The following is a 19,202-nucleotide window of genomic DNA, read 5'->3' as shown; positions in this document are numbered from 1 at the left end:
GGATTGAACCTGGGACTTCGGAGCCTCCGGCATGAGTCTCTTTGCATAACCATTATGCTATCTACACTCACCCCCCCACCCATGATCTTTTTCTAAACTTTGTTTTCAATAAGAGGAAGAGAAGCCAGAGGGGGCCGGGTGGTGGCGCACCTGGTTGAAAGCACACATATTACAAAGCACAAGGACCCAGGTTCAAGCCTCTGGTCCCCACCTGCAGGGGGGAAGCTTTGTGATTGTTGAAGCAGGACTGCAGGTGTCTTTTTCTCCCTCTCTATCTCGCCCTTCCTTCCTCTGTTTCCAGTAAAGATGAGAGAGAGAGAGAGAGAGAGAGAGGCGCCAGAGCACTGCGCCTGGCAGTGGTGCTGAGGGACTGAACTTGGTGCCTCTGGGGCCTCAGGCATGAAAGCTTGGTACACTACCCCTGCACTCTCTCCACAGCCCCAGTGTGGAACAACCAAGTTAGTTGAGAGGACTCTTGTTGTCTTTATTGTTGTTGCAGTTATTATTGCTGTTGTTGATGATGTCGTCATTGTTGGATAGGACAGAGAGAAATGGAGAGAGGAGGGGAAGACAGAGAGGGGGAGAGAAAGACAGACACCTGCAGACCTGCTTCACTGCTTGTGAAGAGACTCCCCTGCAGGTGGGGAGCCGGGGGCTCGAACCGGGATCCTTATGCCCGTCCCTGCCTTTCGCCACGTGCGCTTAACCCTCTGCGTTACCCCCAACTCCCGAAATCACCATTTTTAATAGCTGCGTGGTATTGCATTGTGTATATAGAACACATCCTTACAGTGAGTCTTTTTAAAAAATCTTTATTTATTGAATAGAGACAGAAAGAAATTGACAGGGGGAGGCAGAAAAGGAGAGAGACAGATACACCTGCAGCCCTGCTTCTCCACTCGTGAACCTTTCCCCCTGCAGGTGGAGGTGGGAGTCTGGAACCCGTGTGCTTGTGCACTGGAATGCGAGAACTTAACCAGGTGTGCCACCACCTGGCTCCCAGATGATCCTTTTTAAAACGCTTGCACCTGGTGCTTCTGGGTTCGGCTCTGCCTCCCTTTCCCCTCCTGCACCAGAAGCCCCCTGGCCTCAGGGAGAGGAGCACAGCCCGCCAGGTACCACCTCGCCTCTGACTGGGTCCCCCAGGCTGGCACCTAAGGGTGTGTGTGTGCGCTCGCCTCACGAGGAGGGGGGTGGCGGCGGGGGTCTGCAGGCTCTGGGGTCCCGCCGGTGGAGAGGGCCCCCCTGGGTTGGGGGACCCCGGTGGGCTGGAAGGCTGGCTCTGAATGGGGGAGCATCTTCCCAGTCTCGGTGCCCGGGGCAGGGCTCCCCAGGACGCCGCCCTGGCAGCCAGCGCTGCAGAGTGGGCACCCCGGCCACCTTCTCCCTACTCCCAGAAAGCAAGACAGCTGTGAGGGGTCTGGGGCCTGGGTGCAGGCCCCTAAAGGACACATGAAATGTTTGCAAGATGTTTGTGGGAACGGCGAAGTCAGTCAGGTGCCCCAGTTCTTTTTCAAATCGGGATACTCGACTCGGGGAGAAATGCGGTTCTGGGAAGCACAGAACTACAGGCTGGGGGCCAGTTGGTGGCGCACCTGGTTGAGCGCCTGTATTACAATGCGCAAGGACCTGGGTTCGAGCTCCCGATCCCCCCCTGCAGGTGGTGAAGCAGGGTTGCGGGTGTCTCTCTGTCTCTCTCCCTATCACACCCTCCTGCTTGATTTCTGGCTGTCTCTATCCAATAAATAAAGATAATAAAATAATTTTTTTAAGATAAAAAAAGAACTACAGGCTGGCAGATGGAAGTGTGATTATTATATACCAGAAGGGAGGAAGGAAGGGTGGTCTGGAAGATGGTGCAGTGGATAAAGCTTTGGACTCTCAAGCATGAGGTCCAGAGTTCAGTCCCCATGTGCAGTGAAGCAGCACATGGACCACAGTGATGTCTGATTCTTTCTTTCTCTCTTTCTCATCAATAAATAAGTAAATGCTTTAAAAAGAAAGTGTGGGCCTACAACTTTGTGCACTGGAGAGTCTGGTATATTTATTTATTGTTTGTTTTGTTTTTACCAGAACACTGCTCAGTTCTAGCATATGGTGGTGATGGGGTTTGAACCTCAGAACTCAGAGCCTCAGGCTTGAAAGGTTTTTGCATAACCTTTTATGCTGTCTCCATCTGGTTGGCCGAAAAATAAAAAGGAAGGAGAGAGGGAAAGAGAGAAAGAGAAAGGAAACGGAAAGGAGGGAGATAAAGAAGGGGGGGGGGGGAACCAGGTAATGGCACACTGGATTAAGTGTATAAAATAGAAAGAAAATGGAAGAGAAAAAAGAGGGGAGAGAAAGGAAGAGGAAGGGAAGGAGGGAAAGAGATAAAGGAAGAAAGAAGGGAGAAAAAAAAGGAAGGGAGGGAGAGACAGGGAAAGAGAATGAGAGAGAAAAAAGAAAAAGGGGGGCCAGGTGGTGGCTCACTTGGTTGAGTGCACACGTCACCATGTGAAAGGACCCAGGTTCAAGCCCCCGGTCCCCGCCTGCAGGGGGAAAGCTTCACAAGTGGTGCAGCAGGGCTGCAGGGGTCTCTCTGTCTCTCGCCCTCTCCATGTCTGGCTGTCTCTGTGCAATAAATAAAAATCGTCAGTTGGGGGTGGGATGGGGGGTTGTAGAGGTCTGGGGAGACATGTCAGGGAAAGCCTTTCCCAGCCGCTTGCTAAGCTGGCCTCGTGTGAAGGCAGCCACTTGCATCCCTGTTTCAATCCGGGGCTGAATTGAGGTGAATGAGGAGAGGTGAGTGAGTGTTCAGAGAGACAGGATTCCTCTGCTCTGCAGCTTTTAAAGAGCTAATTGTGGTCAAGGTGGAAAGTATTGCCTGGGAGGTAGGTAAACCGGTGGTGGAACCCAGACACTGTCACTGGCGAGCCGTTGGCCTTGGCCAAGTCATGGGATCTAGGGAGTCTTCTTCCAAAGTGAAACCAACCAAAATCCTTACCAGTAGGGTAAAAGCTGGTGTGGTGTGCGTGTATGTGTGTGTCACAAAGACAGGCTGGCTTATTAGTGTGTGTGTGTGTGTGTGTGTGTGTGTGTGTGTGTGTGACAGATACAGGCTGGCTTATTAGTGTGTGTGTGTGTGTGTCACAGAGACAGGCTGGCGTATTAGTTATGTGTGTGTGTCACAGAGACAGGCTGGCTTATTAGTGTGTGTGTGTGTGTGTGTCACAGAGACAGGCTGGCTTATTAGTGTGTGTGTCACAGAGACAGGCTGGCTTATTTGTGTGTGTGTGTGTGTGTGTCACAGAGACAGGCTGGCTTATTTGTGTGTGTGTGTCACAGAGACAGGCTGGCTTATTAGTGTGTGTGTGTGTGTGTGTCACAGAGACAGGCTGGCTTATTTGTGTGTCATAGAGACAGCTGGCTTATTAGTGTGTGTGTGTGCATGTGCCACAGAGACAGGCAGACTTATTAGTGTGTGTGTGTCACAGACAGGCTGGCTTAGTAGTTTGTGTGTGTGTAGTATGTGTGTGACTGACAGGCTGGCTTACTAGTTTTTTGTGTGTGTGTCACAGAGACAGGCTGGCTTATTAGTTTTTTCTTGTGTGTGTGTGTGTGTCACAGAGATAGGCTGGCTTATTTGTGTGTGTGTGTGTGTCACAGAGACAGGCTGGCTTATTAGTTTTTTCTTGTGTGTGTGTCACAGAGATAGGCTGGCTTATTTATGTGTGTGTGTGTGACAGAGACAGGCTGGCTTATTAGTGTGTGTGTGTGTGTGTGTGTGTGTGTGTGTGTGTGTGTGTGTCACAGAGACAGGCTGGCTTATTTGTGTGTCATAGAGACAGCTGGCTTATTAGTGTGAGTATGTGTGTCACAGAGACAGGCAGACTTATTAGTGTGTGTGTGTGTCACAGACAGGCTGGCTTAGTAGTTTGTGTGTGTGTAGTATGTGTTTGACAGGCTGGCTTACTAGTTTTTTGTGTGTGTGTCACAGAGACAGGCTGGCTTATTAGTTTTTTCTTGTGTGTATGTGTGTGTCACAGAGACAGGCTGGCTTATTAGTTTATGTGTGTGTGTGTGTCACAGAGACATGCTGGCTTATTTGTGTGTGTGTGTCACAGAGACAGGCTGGCTTATTAGTGTGTGTGTGTGTGTGTCACAGAGACAGGCTGGCTTATTTGTGTGTCATAGAGACAGCTGGCTTATTAGTGTGAGTGTGTGTGTCACAGACAGGCAGACTTATTAGTGTGTGTGTGTGTCACAGACAGGCTGGCTTAGTAGTTTGTGTGTGTGTAGTATGTGTTTGACTGACAGGCTGGCTTACTAGTTTTTTGTGTGTGTGTCACAGAGACAGGCTGGCTTATTAGTTTTTTCTTGTGTGTATGTGTGTGTCACAGAGACAGGCTGGCTTATTAGTTTATGTGTGTGTGTGTGTCACAGAGACAGGCTGGCTTATTTGTGTGTGTGTGTCACAGAGACAGGCTGGCTTATTAGTGTGTGTGTCACAGAGACAGGCTGGCTTATTTGTGTGTGTGTGTGTGTCACAGAGACAGGCTGGCTTATTAGTGTGTGTGTGTCACAGAGACAGGCTGGCTTATGTGTGTGTGTGTGTGAGTGTGTGTCACAGAGACAGGCTGGCTTATTAGTGTGTGTGTGTGTGTCACAGAGACAGGCTGGCTAGTGTGTGTGTCACAGACAGCTGATTTATTAGTGTGTGTCACAGAGACAAGCTGGCTTGTGTGTGTTAGAGACAGGCTGGTTTATTAGTTTGTGTGTGTGTCAGAGACAGGCTGGCTTATTAGTGTGTGTGTGTCACAGAGACAGGCTGGCTTATGTGTGTGTGTGTGTCACAGAGACAGGCTGGCCTATTAGTGTGTGTGTGTGTGTGTGTCACAGAGACAGGCTGGCTTATTAGTGTGTGTGTGTGTCAGAGACAGGCTGGCTTATTAGTGTGTGTGTGTGTCACAGAGACAGGCTGGCTTATTAGTGTGTGTGTCACAGAGACAAGCTGGTTTATTAGTTTGTGTGTGTGTCACAGAGACATGCTGGCTTATTAGTATGTGTGTGTGTCACAGAGACAGGCTGGCTTATTAGTTTGTGTGTGTGTGTGTGTCACAGAGACAGGCTGGCTTATTAGTTTATGTGTGTGTGTGTGTGTGTCACAGAGACAGGCTGGCTTATTAGTGTGTGTGTGTGTGTCACAGAGACAGGCTGGCTTATTAGTATGTGTCTGTGTGTGTCACAGAGACAGGCTGGCTTATTAGTGTGTGTGTGTCACAGAGACAGGCTGGCTTATTAGTGTGTGTGTGTGTGTGTGTCACAGAGACAGGCTGGCTTATTAGTTTATGTGTGTGTGTGTGTGTCACAGAGACAGGCTGGCTTATTAGTACGTGTGTGTGTGTGTCACAGAGACAGGCTGGCTTATTAGTGTGTGTGTGTGTCACAGACACAGGCTGGCTTATTAGTGTGTGTGTGTCACAGACACAGGCTGGCTTATCAGTTTGCAGACAGGACAATGGCTTGACCTCTTCACACCCACCTCCACCTCTGGAGTGGACTTGCTGTTACAGAGGCAGGTTGACACCACCACCCCCTTCCCCCCCCCCCCCCAAGGCTGGTAAGAAGCCTAGGGAGAGACCAACCATGGCTCTGGTTTTCAAGGGGTGAGGGAGGGAGCAGTTGTGGGCAGGGAGCACTAGCAGGCCTTAGGCGAGGGGCTGAGCTCTACATACAGAACGTGGGGGTGGGGAGGCCACCCTGGGTCACCCCTGCTGCCCTGGGAATCACTTTATACTCTGTAGGGTTGGCTCAGGGGCCATTGCTAGAAGATGGACTATTTTTTTCTTTTCTTTTCTTTTCACCAGAGCACTGCTCAGCTCTGGCTGACTGTTGTTGGGGACTGAACCTGGGACTTCTGGAGCCACAGGCTTGAGTCTCTTTGCATAGCTGTTATGTTATCTAACCCTGTCTGGACTATTTCTTATCTTTCTTTTTTAAATATTTATTCCCTTTTGTTGCCTATGTTTTATTGTTGTAGTTATTGATGTCATTGTTGTTGGATAGGACAGAGAGAAATAGAGAGAGGAGGGGAAGACAGAGAGGGGAGAGAGAAAGACAGACACCTGCAGACCTGCTTCACCGCCTGTGAAGCGACTCCCCTGCAGGTGGGGAGCCGGGGGCTGGGAACTGGGATCCTTATGCCGGTCCTTGCGCTTTGCGCATGAGCACTTGAACTTGCTTTTTCTCTTTCTGAGAGCCGCCCTTCCAAGCCTGTATGGTCTCAGCACTCCAGACATGCTTTTTCATTCAGACAGACACAGAGAGGTGAGGTTGTGATGTGGGGGCTCAAGTGTGGTACCTGACCAGCAAGCCCCAAGCCAGGCTGGTGAGCTGTCTGCCCTCCACCCCTTTTCTGAGTTTAAAAAGTCACATGGAAGGGGGCCGGGTGGTGGTGCACCTGGTTGAATGCACATTACAGTGTGCAAGGGTCCAGGTTCAAGCCCCTGGTCCCCACCTGCAGGGGGAAACTTCACGAGTGGTAAAGCAGGGCTGCAGCTGTGTCTCTCTCTCCCTCTATCTCCCCTCCCTTCTCAGTTTCTGTCTCTACCCATTAAAAAAAATTTTTTACAGTCACATGTGCAGCCAGTCTCCTGGGGTTCTGGTTCTCAGCCACAAGTGGCCATTCAGATCGCTGTTTCTCACCCACTACGGAAATTGTGAACAATCCAAGTATCGCACAAAGTTGAAAATACAAGAGATTGCTGAGCTGAGCTGAGTAATGACTAGCCCGGTAAGGGGAGAGGCTAGCTGGAGAGGAGGAAGAGGAGAGGGGCTAGGGGCGAGGGCACAAGGTTTAGGGTTGGGGGCCACAGTTGATAGGGCTGGTGGTGAGGCTCAGGGGTCAGAGACTCTCACTCAGTGTCTGTCCTCTCTGGACGGGTGGGGAAAGGGGTGAGGCCTTTGGGGCCTGGGGGTGCGCGTGCGGAGGGGCCGGGCCGGGAGGGCAGGTGCTCTCTGCGCCGGAGGCCTGCCCGGCCATGTCACTTCTTGAGCTTCTTCTGGGCAGCCTTCTTCTTAACCATCTGCAGTCGCTTCATGGCATTGAGCTGAGACTCCTGGGAGGTCGGCCCCTTGAGGGAGGCGGTGGGGGTGCTGCCCGGCTCCGAGGCCGCTTTGCTGGAGCCTCCACCGCCACCGCCGGGTCCCGAGGTCGCTCCGGCGCTGCCCCCGCTCAGCTGGCTGCCGCCTCCCGGGACCAGGCTGCTGGGGCTGGGGAGCCCGACCTTGCTGACGTTGTCGCAGCTGACCGAGCGGCTCAGGCCCGTCTTGCCCAAGGTCAGGGGCGGCAGGGGCTTCAGTGGAACGGCGGATGCGGCGCTGCCGCCCGGCCCCAGCTTGGAGCCCAGGCCGCCCTTGGAGGAGCCGGCCAGGCCGCTCAGGGCCCCCGGCTTCTGGCCGGCCGAGGCCGCGGGCTTCCCGCCGCTGCTTGGGGTCACCGCGCTCAGCTTGGCTGTGGAGGGCCCACCCGATGAGGTCTTGGCGGCGAAGGCTGCCCATCCAGTCAGGCCGCTCGTGACCGAAGAGGACATGCTGGCACTGGACGAATTTCCTGAAATGACGTTAGATGGCTAGAAAGAAAAAAAGAGAGAGAAGTATTAGGTGAGAGCCAGGCATGATAAACGCCACCTCACTCCTCTGAGAATAGTATTAATCGGAAAGGGCAGCAGCAGCCCGTGCTGGAGAGGGAGAGGATGCGGAGACAAAGAGCCCTCCCGCACTGCCGGTGGGCACGCAGACTCCCGGTGGCCACTTTGCCCTTTCTGTTTTATCTGATAGGACAGAGAGAAAATGAGAGGGAAGGGGGAAAGAGAGAGAAACCTGGAGACCCACATGACTGCCTAGGAAGTGGCCCCTGCAGGTTGGGAGCAGGGGCTCGAACCTGGATCCTTGCCCCTGGTAATAGGTGCAGTCAGCCTGGTGTGCCACCAGCTGACCCCTCCACTGATTTCTAACCACCCATTTTTTTCTTGTCCATTTTCTTTCTTTCTATATGAAGCTGAACAAATTCTTTTCAGAGCAAAACTGGATTCTCTATATCATAGAAACAAAAAAAAAACCTATTTAGGGGAGTCGGGTGGTAACGCAGCAGGTTAAGCACACGTGGCGCAAAGCACAAGGACCGGCTCCCCACCTGCAGGGGCGTCGATTCCCAGGCGGTGAAGCAGGTCAGCAGGTGTCTGTCTTTCTCTCCCCCTCTCTGTCTTCCCCTCCTCTCTCCATTTCTCTCTGTCCTATCCAACAATGAAGACATCAATAACAACAACAATAAAACAACAAGGGCCACAAAAAGGGAAAATGAATATTCCTTGGGGATGGGGGATGTGAGGGTGGGCGTCATGGTTCTGCAAAGCATCCTGGTTCTGCAAAGAGACTCCCATGCCTGAGGCTCCGGAGTCCCAGGTTCAATTCTCCACAGCACCGCCATCTGCCAGAGCTGAGGCCCTAGGGGGAGTACGGGGAGAGATCATCAACTCTTCCCTGGCGGGTCTCTTTCACGACGGCCTGTGAATGTAACAGCGGCTGGTACTTTCCTTGGAGTCCTTTACACTCAAGCTCTTGGTCGTCATGACACAGTATCTCATTTAATGGGGGTAAGGGCGGGGGAGAGTTCTAAGAGGCAGGCGCCATAGCCTGTGAAACTCGATGCCATTGAGGGAAACACAGAAGGCGAGGTGAGAAACGAGTCTCCTGAGAGGCAGGAAGGAGGGGGTTCAAAAGGCTACGGAGCCGGCCAGCCGGGACAAAGGGTGGTGGTCCAAGTGTGGCCGCTGAGGCCAGAGGCAGCTAGAAGCTACACGGCCTTGGCTGAGCGATGGAGGCCTGACTCCGTGGCGGAGGCGGAGGAGAGCCGCCCGTAGTTCCTAACTGTGGCGAGGATGGGGGGGAACGGCAGGGCTGGAGCGGAGATCAGGACACAGGGCCGCTCTCAGCCAGTGTGCCCGGAATCGACTCAAGTGCTGGTGTGCGGCCATTTCAACCTACGGGGCCTCTCATTGCACTTTTAAACCATCAAGTAGCTGTCTAGGCAGCAGAATTAAAAAGCGGTCTAAGTGTGTGCTGTACCTTGACTTCCGTTCTCTTAAATGCCAGGAAGGTGGTCTCTGGTTTGAGTTTCGTCTCCGGCTTCTTCACCAGCGGGTCTTTGACGGTGGGGGCAACGGACACGACCGCGGGGGCCGGTTTCTGGGGTGGCTTCTGCGTTTTCTGGGCCTGAGAAAAGTCAGTCGTGTGAGGTCTTAGCAGGTGCCCTCAGGCCGTGTCCAGGGGCTGGAACCCGTCCCGCAGGGCGGCCCGGTGTGGGTTCCACGGCGCGAGCCACCTCCCGCCCCCCCCCCCCCAGGACTTGGTGCCGTGGCGGGGCTGGGCGTGACCCTACCATCCTCTTCATCTGCCGGGTGCAGCGGGCGCAGTACCACACCAGCCGGGGGTCGTTCACCTCCTTGTCCGTCACCTGGGGCCTGTGGCAGTCCTGATGGTAGAGGTTGTGGCACTCCTGACACTCCACCAGCTGGTTCCCTGACGTCACCGTCATCTGCCTGAGGACACAGAGCAGTCATCCTCGTGGTCTCCCCCAGAGAGTGGGGGAGAGAACTGAGGGTACAGAGAGCTTCGCTGAGACTTTAATGTCTGACTGTTAACACACAGCATCTGGGGGCCGGGCGGTGATTGAGTGCGGGTGTTACCGTGAACAAGGACCGGGGTTCAAGTCCCCACTCCCCACCTTCGGGGGTGGGGGTAGGGGAGCTTCACAAATGGTGTGGCAGTGCTGCAGGTGTCTCTCTGACTCTCTCCCCCTCCCTCCTCAGATTTCTCTCTGCCCTGTCAAATGCTTAAGGAAATTTAAAACTTAGCAACTGACGACTTATTTAGCATTGGGTGTCGAATACTCACTAGATTTTGAATACCCCTTACCAAAAAAAGAATGTAAGCCATTCTGTTGTTGTACATTGAATACATGTATGAGAAAATAATTCATACACACTGAATTAAATAAAATGTATTTTATTTTATTTTGTATTTATTTTCCCTTTTGTTACCCTTGGTTTTTTTTATTGTTATTGTAGTTGTTGTTATTGTGTCGTCATTGTTAGGACAGAGAGAAATGGAAAGAGATGGGGATGTCAGAGAGGGGGAGAGAAAGACAGACACCTGCAGACCTGCTTCATCGCCTGTGAAGCGACTCCTCTGCAGGTGGGGAGCCGGGGGCTCGAACCGGGATCTTTATGTCAGTCCTTGTGCTTTGCGCCACCTGCGCTTAACCGGCTGCGCCACCGCCCGACTCCCCTTTTCTTCCTTCCTAAGTCACACCTACACCTATTACTACTTGCAAATGTCCTTCCTTTTTCCCTCTTCTCTCTCTGGGTCCTGATGGAGTTGGGGTTCAGAGCCCTCTGGGCATCTTCCCCTGACATTTCTCCCCCTCTGGGAGTCTGGACCCAAATTCTTTATGGGGAGCAGAAGGTGGGAGTTCTGGCTTCTGTCATTGCTTCTCGTTGGACATGGACATTGGCAGGTCAATAGAATTTAACATTTTTAACAGTTAGCTTCCCCACACACACACCCCTCCACCCCCCCGTCCCATACTTTAAAAAGGGACAGCTTACCTGCAGACAACACAGGCCAAGCCCATCTCCATGGCAAAATCGTCAGCGCTGGTCTCCTCGAAGCTGGAGAGGTCGGCCATCGCTAGGTCCTTGCTGGTCTGCACAGTGATGGGTGAGGCCCGAGTCTCTGGTTTCTCCAATCGCGGCTTCTTTGGGATATCCGCTCCTTCCACACTGTCAGCCTTCATCTGGAAAGGGCAGCCACAGTCAGAAAGAAAGCGTGCGTGTGGGCAGGGGGCCTGAGTGCGCCTCAGCTCCCGTGAGAGACAGTGGGGTGACCCAGCCCACCTGGCAGGGATCGTCATGGAACCAGGGGAAAAGGCGCCTGCTGGACTCACAGAAGCCTTACGAGGAGCCTCGGCTGAAGAGAACGAGCCCGTGTTCCTCTCTGCACTCAGTGCGTTTAGTTTGGTTACACTGTTCTGTTTCTCTCGCCAGCTGCCCCCACCTAACAAGTCACTGGCCCCGCAAGGCTGCTTCACATGCTTGGGTCTTCGAACCCTGAGCTAGTGATACTTAAGATAGGTGGACATCTGCCGCCTCCGCCTCAGATCGGATCAAATGCTGCTTCCTCTCTTCCAGAGGCCAACGCTACCGGCGGACTGTGGGTCAGAGTGGTGACGCCTGACAGCCTGGTTAGCCAGGGAGGACCTGGGATTTCTCCCCTTCCTTGGGAAGAGAAGACCTTTAGCACGTGCCCCCCTGCGACTTGTGCCTAGTTGTGTCCACCCTACGGAAATGAGCGGAGGAGCTGCTTTGTGACAGAGAACGCAGAGACGCACGAAGCTGCTGTGCCTGCAGCTTGGGGGCATGGATGCCCAGGTCACCCACCCGGCACACACTGAGCTACAGCTACTGGGGCAAAGGAACCATCCGAGTGTCCGTGTGTCAGTGCAGGCAGACTTCCAAGGCTTACTGTGGAGTAGGGGGGAAGGCCAGCGACGGAAGCATCGGTGTGCATGGTATGAGGCCCTCTGTAGACGGTTAAAGGCTCGGGAAGCGATTAAAGATGGTCTAAGAAGTGGCCATGTTTATGATGTCTCAGGATACCTGGGGATAATCGATCCCACTGAGGGCAGGGTCTTGCTTTTGTGGAACTGGGACCTCTCACGTGTGTGATTTCCCTCCTGTGTCACCTTCCCATTCAGACTGGCAGACAGAGGGAGGCGGAGACAACACAGCACCCCGACCCCCACGTGATGCCGGCACCCCGACGGGTGACATGCAGATGCCCTGCCTGGTGAGCTGGTTCTCTGGTCTCCTACTAAAGACTTTGCTTAAATGCTTTCTTGTCTTTCTTTCCATCCTTCCTTCTTTGCTTGTTTCTTTTCTTTTTTTGCTACCCGGATAATCCTTGGGGGTCGGTGCCTGCACTCTGATCCACTGCTCCCTGAGGCCATCTCCCCTATCCCACCCTTTCTTTTTTTCTTTCTATTTTGATGAAGAGAGAAACCGAGAGGAAAGGGGGAGACTGAGAGGAAGAGAGACAGACAGACACCTGCAGTACTTGTTCCACCCGATCGTGAGGCTTCCCTCCTGCAGGAGGGGAGTGGGGGCTCGGACCAGGGTCCTTGTGCGTGGTGCCATGTGCACTTAAGCGGGAGCACTGCTGCCCGGGGGCCCCTCTAACTGCATTTTTAAGCGGGTGCGAAAGTCGCGATCAGTATGCGTGGAGCCGAAACAGGTGGGCTGAGTCACCTGCAGCCCGGTGAGAGGGACACGGTCCTGTCACAGGCTCCATCTTTCGTCAAGTCACTTCTGCCTCTGTTCTCTGTTCTACCCTCTGTCTTCTCAACAGCTGCTCTTTCCTGACTTTCCGAGCTGGGGGCTGAAGCCCACACGTGGAGTCAGTTCCCCCCACCCAGGGCTCAAGTGTAGAGACCGCCCTCGACTTCAGTCAAGGGCATCATCCTGTCTGAACCTTACTCATTCCCAAGAGGTCAGCAGCTACAGCTAGCACGGGCCGCTTACTGGATTATACTGGGTACTTGGGATATAAGCAAGACATCACCCCCACCCCCACCCCACCATCCACCCCGCCGCCCCATAGACACCTCTTTGTCCAAGGTCCAAGGGAAGTCTTACTTTGTCAGCAGGCCTCTTCTCCACTTCCTTCTTCGTCTTTTCCGTGGAGAGGGCTTTGCCGTTGTTGCTGCTGGAGGGGAGGCTGGGGGTCACCTTGGGCTCCTGCTTGACGGCAGTCGCCTTTGTGCTTGGGACTCTGGGAGGTTCCGCATCCTGCGTGTGGAGACGGAAAGTCAGAGCTGGTAAAGCAGGGGAAACAGACAGAACAGGAATCAGGAAGCAACCTGGGGTGGGGGGTGCGGGAGCAGCACGGTTCTGCAAAGAGACTCTCAGGCCTGAGGCTCCAAAGTCCCAGGTTCAATCCCCTGCACCAACATAAGCCAGAGCTGATCAGTGCTCTGGTAAGGAAGAAAAGGAAAGGAAAGGAAAGGAAAGGAAAGGAAAGGAAAGGAAAGGAAAGGAAAGGAAAGGAAAGGAAAGGAAAGGAAAAAAAAAATTTGATGGGGCCAGGCAGTGGCACACCTGGTTAAGTGTTATATCACAGTGCACAGGGACCTGGGTTCGAGTCCCCAGTCCTGACCTGCAGGGGGAAAGCTTCACAAGTGGTGAAGCAGGGCTGCAGGTATCTCTCTGTCTCTCTCCCTCCCCCCAATTTCTCTCTGTCTCTATCCAACAATAAATAAAAATACTAAAGGGGCAGGATGGTGGCACACCTGATTGAGCGCACATGTTACAGGGCACGAGGACCCAGGTTGGAGCCCCTGGTCCCCACCTGCAGGGGGGAAGTTTCACAAGTGGTGAAGCAGGGTTGCAGGGGTCTCTCTGTCTCTCTCCCTCTCAATTTCTGTCTCTGTCCCATAAATAAAGGTAGTAAAAAGTTTTAAAAATAAAAATGTTAAAGAAAAGCAGAAACAATTTGCAGTGATTAAGACATTTCACTGTGACCAACATAATGTTCTTTAAAAAAAAAAAAAAAAAGTTCCGTAATGATTGCTGCATTAATGTCACTTAAAGTGCAAAGCGTGTTAAGTTTTGCCATCCGGTCTCACACCTGCGAGATCACCGTACACACAATCCAGTGAAGACCCCCCCCCCAAGTTCTCTGGAGGCCCGTGTGCTCCTGCCCGGAGGCAGACACCCCACAGGTGCCCCGCCTCCTCACCTGCTCAGAAAGCAGGCCTGCTTTCTCTAACTGCAGATCGTTTCTAAAAGATATGTTCTCATTCATCAGGAGAAGAGAGAGAGAGAGAGAAGGGGGGGGGTGTAGTACCAGGCACCTCCAGTGTGAGTCTGAGGCCCTGCGGGGGAGCTGTGTCCCAGGCCTGTGAGGACAGCACACCCTCTCCCCGCCCCCTCCCCCCCCCCACCAGCAGGCACCTTGGGGCAAGGGCGGTAACTGGACTCGATGCTCCCCCGAGCTAGAGACTCATCCAGCAGGGCCTTCAGCTTCTCTGCAGAGTCCTTGCTCTTGGAGTGCAGGAAGCCGAGCGCCTTCAGGAAGATGGGGTCGAGCTCCAGGCTCACGGTGGCGGCCATAGCGGATGCCTGGGGAGGGGAGGCAGCCGCGTCTGCAAGCGCTCGTCTGCCCTGTTCTTCTCAGACCTGACGTCCATGATGGACAGAAGGGGTGAGGAGAGGTTAGAGTGGGCCGTCAGGGCAGGCCGAGGGACGGTAGGGTGGGGAATGCCTCGCGGAGCCTGCCCAGCTTCTGAAACCCACGGTGGCAGGGAGGGCGGCGGCTGGGTAAAGACGGGTGTTACGGGGGCCGGGCCGGGGTGCGTGCGCGCACGCGGTCTGGTGCACACAGTACCGAGAGCCTCTCCTGGCACACACTGGGGCAGAGACGACCAGGAGTGTTCGGTAGTCACACACGCACGCTCCATAGAATCACTTTCGGTTCTGTGTTACAGAAACTGAATTGATTAAAAACAACAACAACAACAGTAATTGTTAAGAGGCCAGTCTCTGGGCAGAAAGCTAATGGACGCCAAACAGAAATACCCATGTGTAAGTGAGAGAGGACCTTTGGACATGAGAAAATGGTGAATTTAAATCCAGAACTTCTCGTTTGACCTCATTTGTTGTAGGGAGTGGCAATGGATATGTCAATGGAACTAATATTCTGACTATCCAAAGCTAGTTTCACTAGCTCTCCAGAAAGCCAGGCTGAGATGGGTGGGGAATGGCAAGAAACCCGGGCTGGACATTTATAACGTGACGCTTACATCTGGGATCCTGCACATCGTGTCTGCAAGTTTACCGGAAGATGTTGTCACTGCTTAATCTTAAAGTTTTATCCGTAGCTGAGAGCTTGCTGCCACAGCTCAGGCAGGTGTTAGCTCTGGGTTTGGGCACCTTGGCAAACACACTAGTGGGGGTTGGGGGCTGAGGGAGGTAGGGTACCTGCCCTCCATGCTTGGGACCTGGGTGTGCGACCCAGGGCACTGCATGGGTGTGAGTATTGCAGCACGGATGGACACACACACACACACACACACACATGCAGAGGTGTCTGTTTTCTGTCTGTCCCTCTGACAACATGGGCACAGGGCATTGGAATAGTCCATGGGCGAGGTCCCAGTACGTACACACACACACACACACACACACGTAGAAGAAAACAGACCAGCGATAATCTTTTGGATCACATTTCGATTATGGGATCACCGGCATTTTTAAACTTTGTTTAAAGATAAGGCTCCCAGAGATGGTGCCACAGTCAGCCCGGGGGAAAAAACAAACAAACAAAAATCTCCCCTAGACCCTGTCCTATTATTCTGTTAGTGTCCTAAAAAGAAAAAGAAAAAAAAAAAAAAAAGATCTAACACATCAAAGGTTTGTGAAACTCGGAAATGTTACAAAGTTTTGTTCTCAGCTAATATCAGCGCCATCCTGTGGCTCTACGTCTTTTGAATGTTTCTCATGGCAAGGGATTATATATATTAAAGAAAAAAAAAGTAGCCTGTGCGTTCAATCCTTTGATCAGTGTTGTAGGGCCCCGGGTCGTCTTCCGCCTTCCAGGTTACTGTTCTGATAATGCGGCACCCGGGGCTGCCGGCAATCCCACGGTAATCTCTCATTTTCAGGGGTTTATAAAGCCATTAAAACTTGCTGCGGGTTGAGTCTGGGCATATGGAAGCTCAGCCAGAAAATGGATTTTGTTTATTCCCTCTTGCCTGTCTCCTCTCTCTTAATCCTTCTCCAGCTCTGACGGGAAACATACACGCACACACACACACACACAGAAAAGCCATGGCCACCCCCAGGCTTTTCTGTTTTCTCAGTTTTCGGGAAGGTACTGGAAACTGCTCTGACAGTCTCAGGGCAGTGGTTGGATTTCTGCTCCAGTAAAATAACTGAAGTTCCCAGAGAAAAGAGCCCTCGGACCACCCCCAGTGGAAGGAAAGGGGCCGACAGGTATAGCAGGAAGAGTTAAAGCCAACTGAAGGGGGGTGCTGGGGAGGCCTGTGGGCACAAAAAGGCCACCCATCACCGAGATGCCCGTCACACAGCAGCTAGCTGGCCACTGCTCCTTCGGGGGTGCGGGGGGCGGGCAGGGGACAGGGCTCAGTCTTTCTGTGGAGGGACCCAGCACAGCTGACCTAACCCGAAGCCGCAGCTGAAACTGCCAGGCAGGGAGGCAGAGGGGCTGGGCCTTTGCTCTCTCTGGCTGCTAACAGTCCTCCCTCATCAAGCTCACATATGTATATATAATTTGTTTTAATGAGAAAAAGAGATAGAGAGGACCTCAGCCCTCTTCCACTCTGGCTGATGGGGGTGCTGGGGATTGAACCTGGGACCCCGGACTCCCCAGGTGTGAGTCTCTGGCGGACACACCATGCTGTCTGTCCCCAAGCTGTGTCCCTGAGTCCTTGGGCTGCCGGCCACTGGTCACTCCCAGCTCACCTTCCAGTAAGCCTGCGTTGGCCCTCAGAGATGCGTCTCTCTCTCTCTCTCTCTTCCGCGTGGGGGAGGAAATCAGAATGGGGACAGGACTGGCAGGGGGCAGGACTGGGTCAGCAAGGCCACTGCAACAGCAGGAGGGGTGTGTGCAGGGACCACAAGGCCCAGGAGGATTCCTGGGCTGCAGCCCCTGGGAGCACCCCTGTCCCCTCCCGGGAGCACCCCGTCCCCTCCCGGGAGCACCCCAGACCCCTCCCGGGAGCACCCCGTCCCCTCCCGGGAGCACCCCAGACCCCTCCCGGGAGCACCCCTGTCCCCTCCCGGGAGCACCCCTGTCCCCTCCCGGGAGCACCCCTGACCCCTCCCGGGAGCACCCCTGTCCCCTCCCGGGAGCACCCCTGACCCCTCCCGGGAGCACCCCTGTCCCCTCCCGGGAGCACCCCAGACCCCTCCCGGGAGCACCCCCGTCCCCTCCGGGGAGCACCCAAGCCCCCTCATGGGAGCACCCCGTCCCCTCCCGGGAGCACCCCAGCCCCCTCCCGGGAGCACCCCAGCCCCCTCCCGGGAGCACCCCTGTCCCCTCCCGGGAGCACCCCAGGCCCCTTCCAGAAGCACCCCAGCCCCCGCCCGGGAGCACCCCCGTCCCCTCCGGGGAGCACCCCGTCCCCTCCCGGGAGCACCCCAGCCCCCGCCCGGGAGCACCCAGTGCGCCCTCTGGGCCCGCGGCCGGCCGCTTTCCCGGAGCGGGGCGGAAGCTTGACGCGCACGGACCGGCGGGCGCAGCGCGGGTCGCGGGCTCGGGCGCCTCGGGAGTGTGAAGCCGGCGTCCCATCGCTCGCCCCGGACTCACCGAGGGCTCCGCGCCTCCGTGCGCGCCCGCCGACCGCTCCGTCCCCGGCCCCCGTCGGTCCGCGCCGGCTCCCGGCGGACGGACACAAAGTTCCGGCGGCGCGTGCGGACGGGGGGGGACACTCGGGGGCGCTCCCACGCCCGGAAGTGACGCGCGGCGACTTCCGGTGCGCCGGAGTATGAATGGCGGGCGGCACGGCCGCTTCGCAGCCGGCGGAGGCGACCCGGTCGGAGATTCCCTCGGGGTCGCGGAGCTGCCGGGGGGCGTCGCGGACGCGGGGGGCCGACGCCACCTCCAGCCGCCGCCGCGGGCAGGTAGACGGGCGGGGACGCCGGCGGGCGGCTGCTGTCTGTCGTCTGTCTGTCGTCTGTCTGTCGTCTGTCTGTCCGTCCCCCTCTCCCTGCCCTGCACCCTCCCGGCGAGCCTCCCCGCTCTCCCCCGTCTCTCTCCGGGCTCCTGATGATGGAGTCGGGCTTCAGGGCGTCTTCCCCCTGGCGTCCCAACCCCGCCGGGAGTCTGGAGCCGAGTTCTTGTCTTTTTTTTTTTTCTTCTTCTTTTCTTCTTTTTATATTTATTTATTTATTGGTTACCTTTTGTTGCCCTGGTTGGTTGTTTTTTTTTTTTGTTTTTTTTTTTACTGTTGTTGTAGTTATTGTTATGGATGTCATTGTTGTTGGATAGGCCAGAGAGACATGGAGAGAGGAGGGGAAGACAGAGAGGGGGAGAGACAGACAGACACCTGCAGACCTGCTTCACCGCCTGGGAAGCGACGCCCCTGCAGGTGGGGAGCCGGGGGCTCGAACCGGGATCCTTATGCCGGTCCTTGTGCTTTGCGCCACCTGCGCTTAACCCGCTGCGCTACAGCCCGACTCCTGTCTTCTCCTTCTCCTTCTCCTTCTTCCCTCTTCTTCTTCTTTCCTCTTCTTCTTCCTCCATCATCATCATCATCTTCTTCTTCTTCTTCTCATTCTTCTTCTTCTTCTTCTTTCTTCGTGGTTTAATAACGATAAACATGGTTGTAAGGCAATAGGGGTACAGTCCCACACAGCTCCCACCACCAGAGCTCCGTGTCCCCTCCCCTCCATTGGAAGCTCCCCTATTCCTTACCCCTCTGGGAGCCTGGACCCAAATTCTTTATGGGAAGCAGAAGGTGGGAGTTCTGGCTTCTGTCACTGCTTCTCCGCTGGACATGGGTGTTGGCAGGTGGACCCACACCCCCAGCCTGTGTCTGTCTGTCCCTAGTGGGGCAGGGCTCTGGGGAGGGGAGGCTCCAGGACACACAGGTGAGGGCGTCTGCCCAGATTTTCAGGGCAGCCCCAAGACCTGCTCCGGCCACAATGCTTTGCCCGAGGCTCAGTGACCAGGTGACATGCCCATTCCCACTCCCCACCCCCGCTTCGTCCCCAAGGCCGAGGTCCCAAGATGCCACCCCCCCCCCCATCTCACCCCCAGCCCAGGCCCTAAGCCCTGGATACTGGGCAGGTAACACTGCGCATGAGCCCTGGGCCACGCGGCAGGGGGACTCAGGGCTCAGTCCAGTCACCTCTGCAGAGACAGACACACGCAGCCCAGGCAGGCCAGCCCAGCCTTCCAGACACTGTGAGCCGCCCAGGCCGTAAAGGGAGGAGGGCGCGGCTGACCGGGGCTCTCCCCAGCTCCCTCACGTGGGGTCTAGACTGACTCCCACATCAGAGAATCACAGAGAGAGAGAGGGAGAAGAGGAGCGTTGATTGGGAGAGAGTCAGCACAGAAAAGGAGAAGGCACTAGCTGCGACGGA

The 19,202-nt window shown here is 54.9% G+C and overlaps 3 protein-coding genes across 4 annotated transcripts in view; 2 read left to right on the top strand and 1 right to left on the bottom strand.

The window, feature by feature from the left end:
- Positions 1 to 9,514, top strand: part of ARHGEF38 (Rho guanine nucleotide exchange factor 38) — an 88,006-nt gene extending 78,492 nt beyond the window's left edge. The window contains exon 14 of the mRNA XM_060186317.1: positions 9,383 to 9,514. Coding sequence (XP_060042300.1) covers positions 9,383 to 9,412 — 30 coding nt within the window. The 3' untranslated portion in view covers positions 9,413 to 9,514. The remainder of the gene's footprint in view (positions 1 to 9,382) is intronic.
- On the bottom strand, positions 6,741 to 17,559 carry INTS12 (integrator complex subunit 12). Its single transcript, XM_007537358.3, has 7 exons — positions 17,425 to 17,559; positions 14,049 to 14,273; positions 12,732 to 12,884; positions 10,647 to 10,834; positions 9,419 to 9,578; positions 9,106 to 9,252; positions 6,741 to 7,610 (listed from the first exon to the last, which is right to left on the bottom strand). The coding sequence occupies exons 2-7, from the start codon at positions 14,205 to 14,207 to the stop codon at positions 7,023 to 7,025; spliced, it is 1,395 nt and encodes a 464-aa protein (XP_007537420.1). The 5' UTR covers positions 14,208 to 14,273; positions 17,425 to 17,559; the 3' UTR covers positions 6,741 to 7,022.
- A 27-nt stretch (positions 17,560 to 17,586) lies between these two features.
- Positions 17,587 to 19,202, top strand: part of GSTCD (glutathione S-transferase C-terminal domain containing) — a 53,468-nt gene continuing 51,852 nt past the window's right edge. The window contains exon 1 of one of the 2 annotated variants that reach the window (XM_060186318.1): positions 17,587 to 17,738. In XM_060186318.1, coding sequence (XP_060042301.1) covers positions 17,607 to 17,738 — 132 coding nt within the window. In that variant the 5' untranslated portion in view covers positions 17,587 to 17,606. The remainder of the gene's footprint in view (positions 17,739 to 19,202) is intronic. The other variant, XM_060186319.1, reaches the window with a different exon arrangement.

Source organism: Erinaceus europaeus, chromosome 2 (genome assembly GCF_950295315.1).
Source record: "Erinaceus europaeus chromosome 2, mEriEur2.1, whole genome shotgun sequence".
Classification (NCBI taxonomy): Eukaryota; Metazoa; Chordata; class Mammalia; order Eulipotyphla; family Erinaceidae; genus Erinaceus; species Erinaceus europaeus.
Note: the sequence above shows the minus strand (reverse complement) of the source record. Positions and strands in the feature narration are given on the sequence as shown.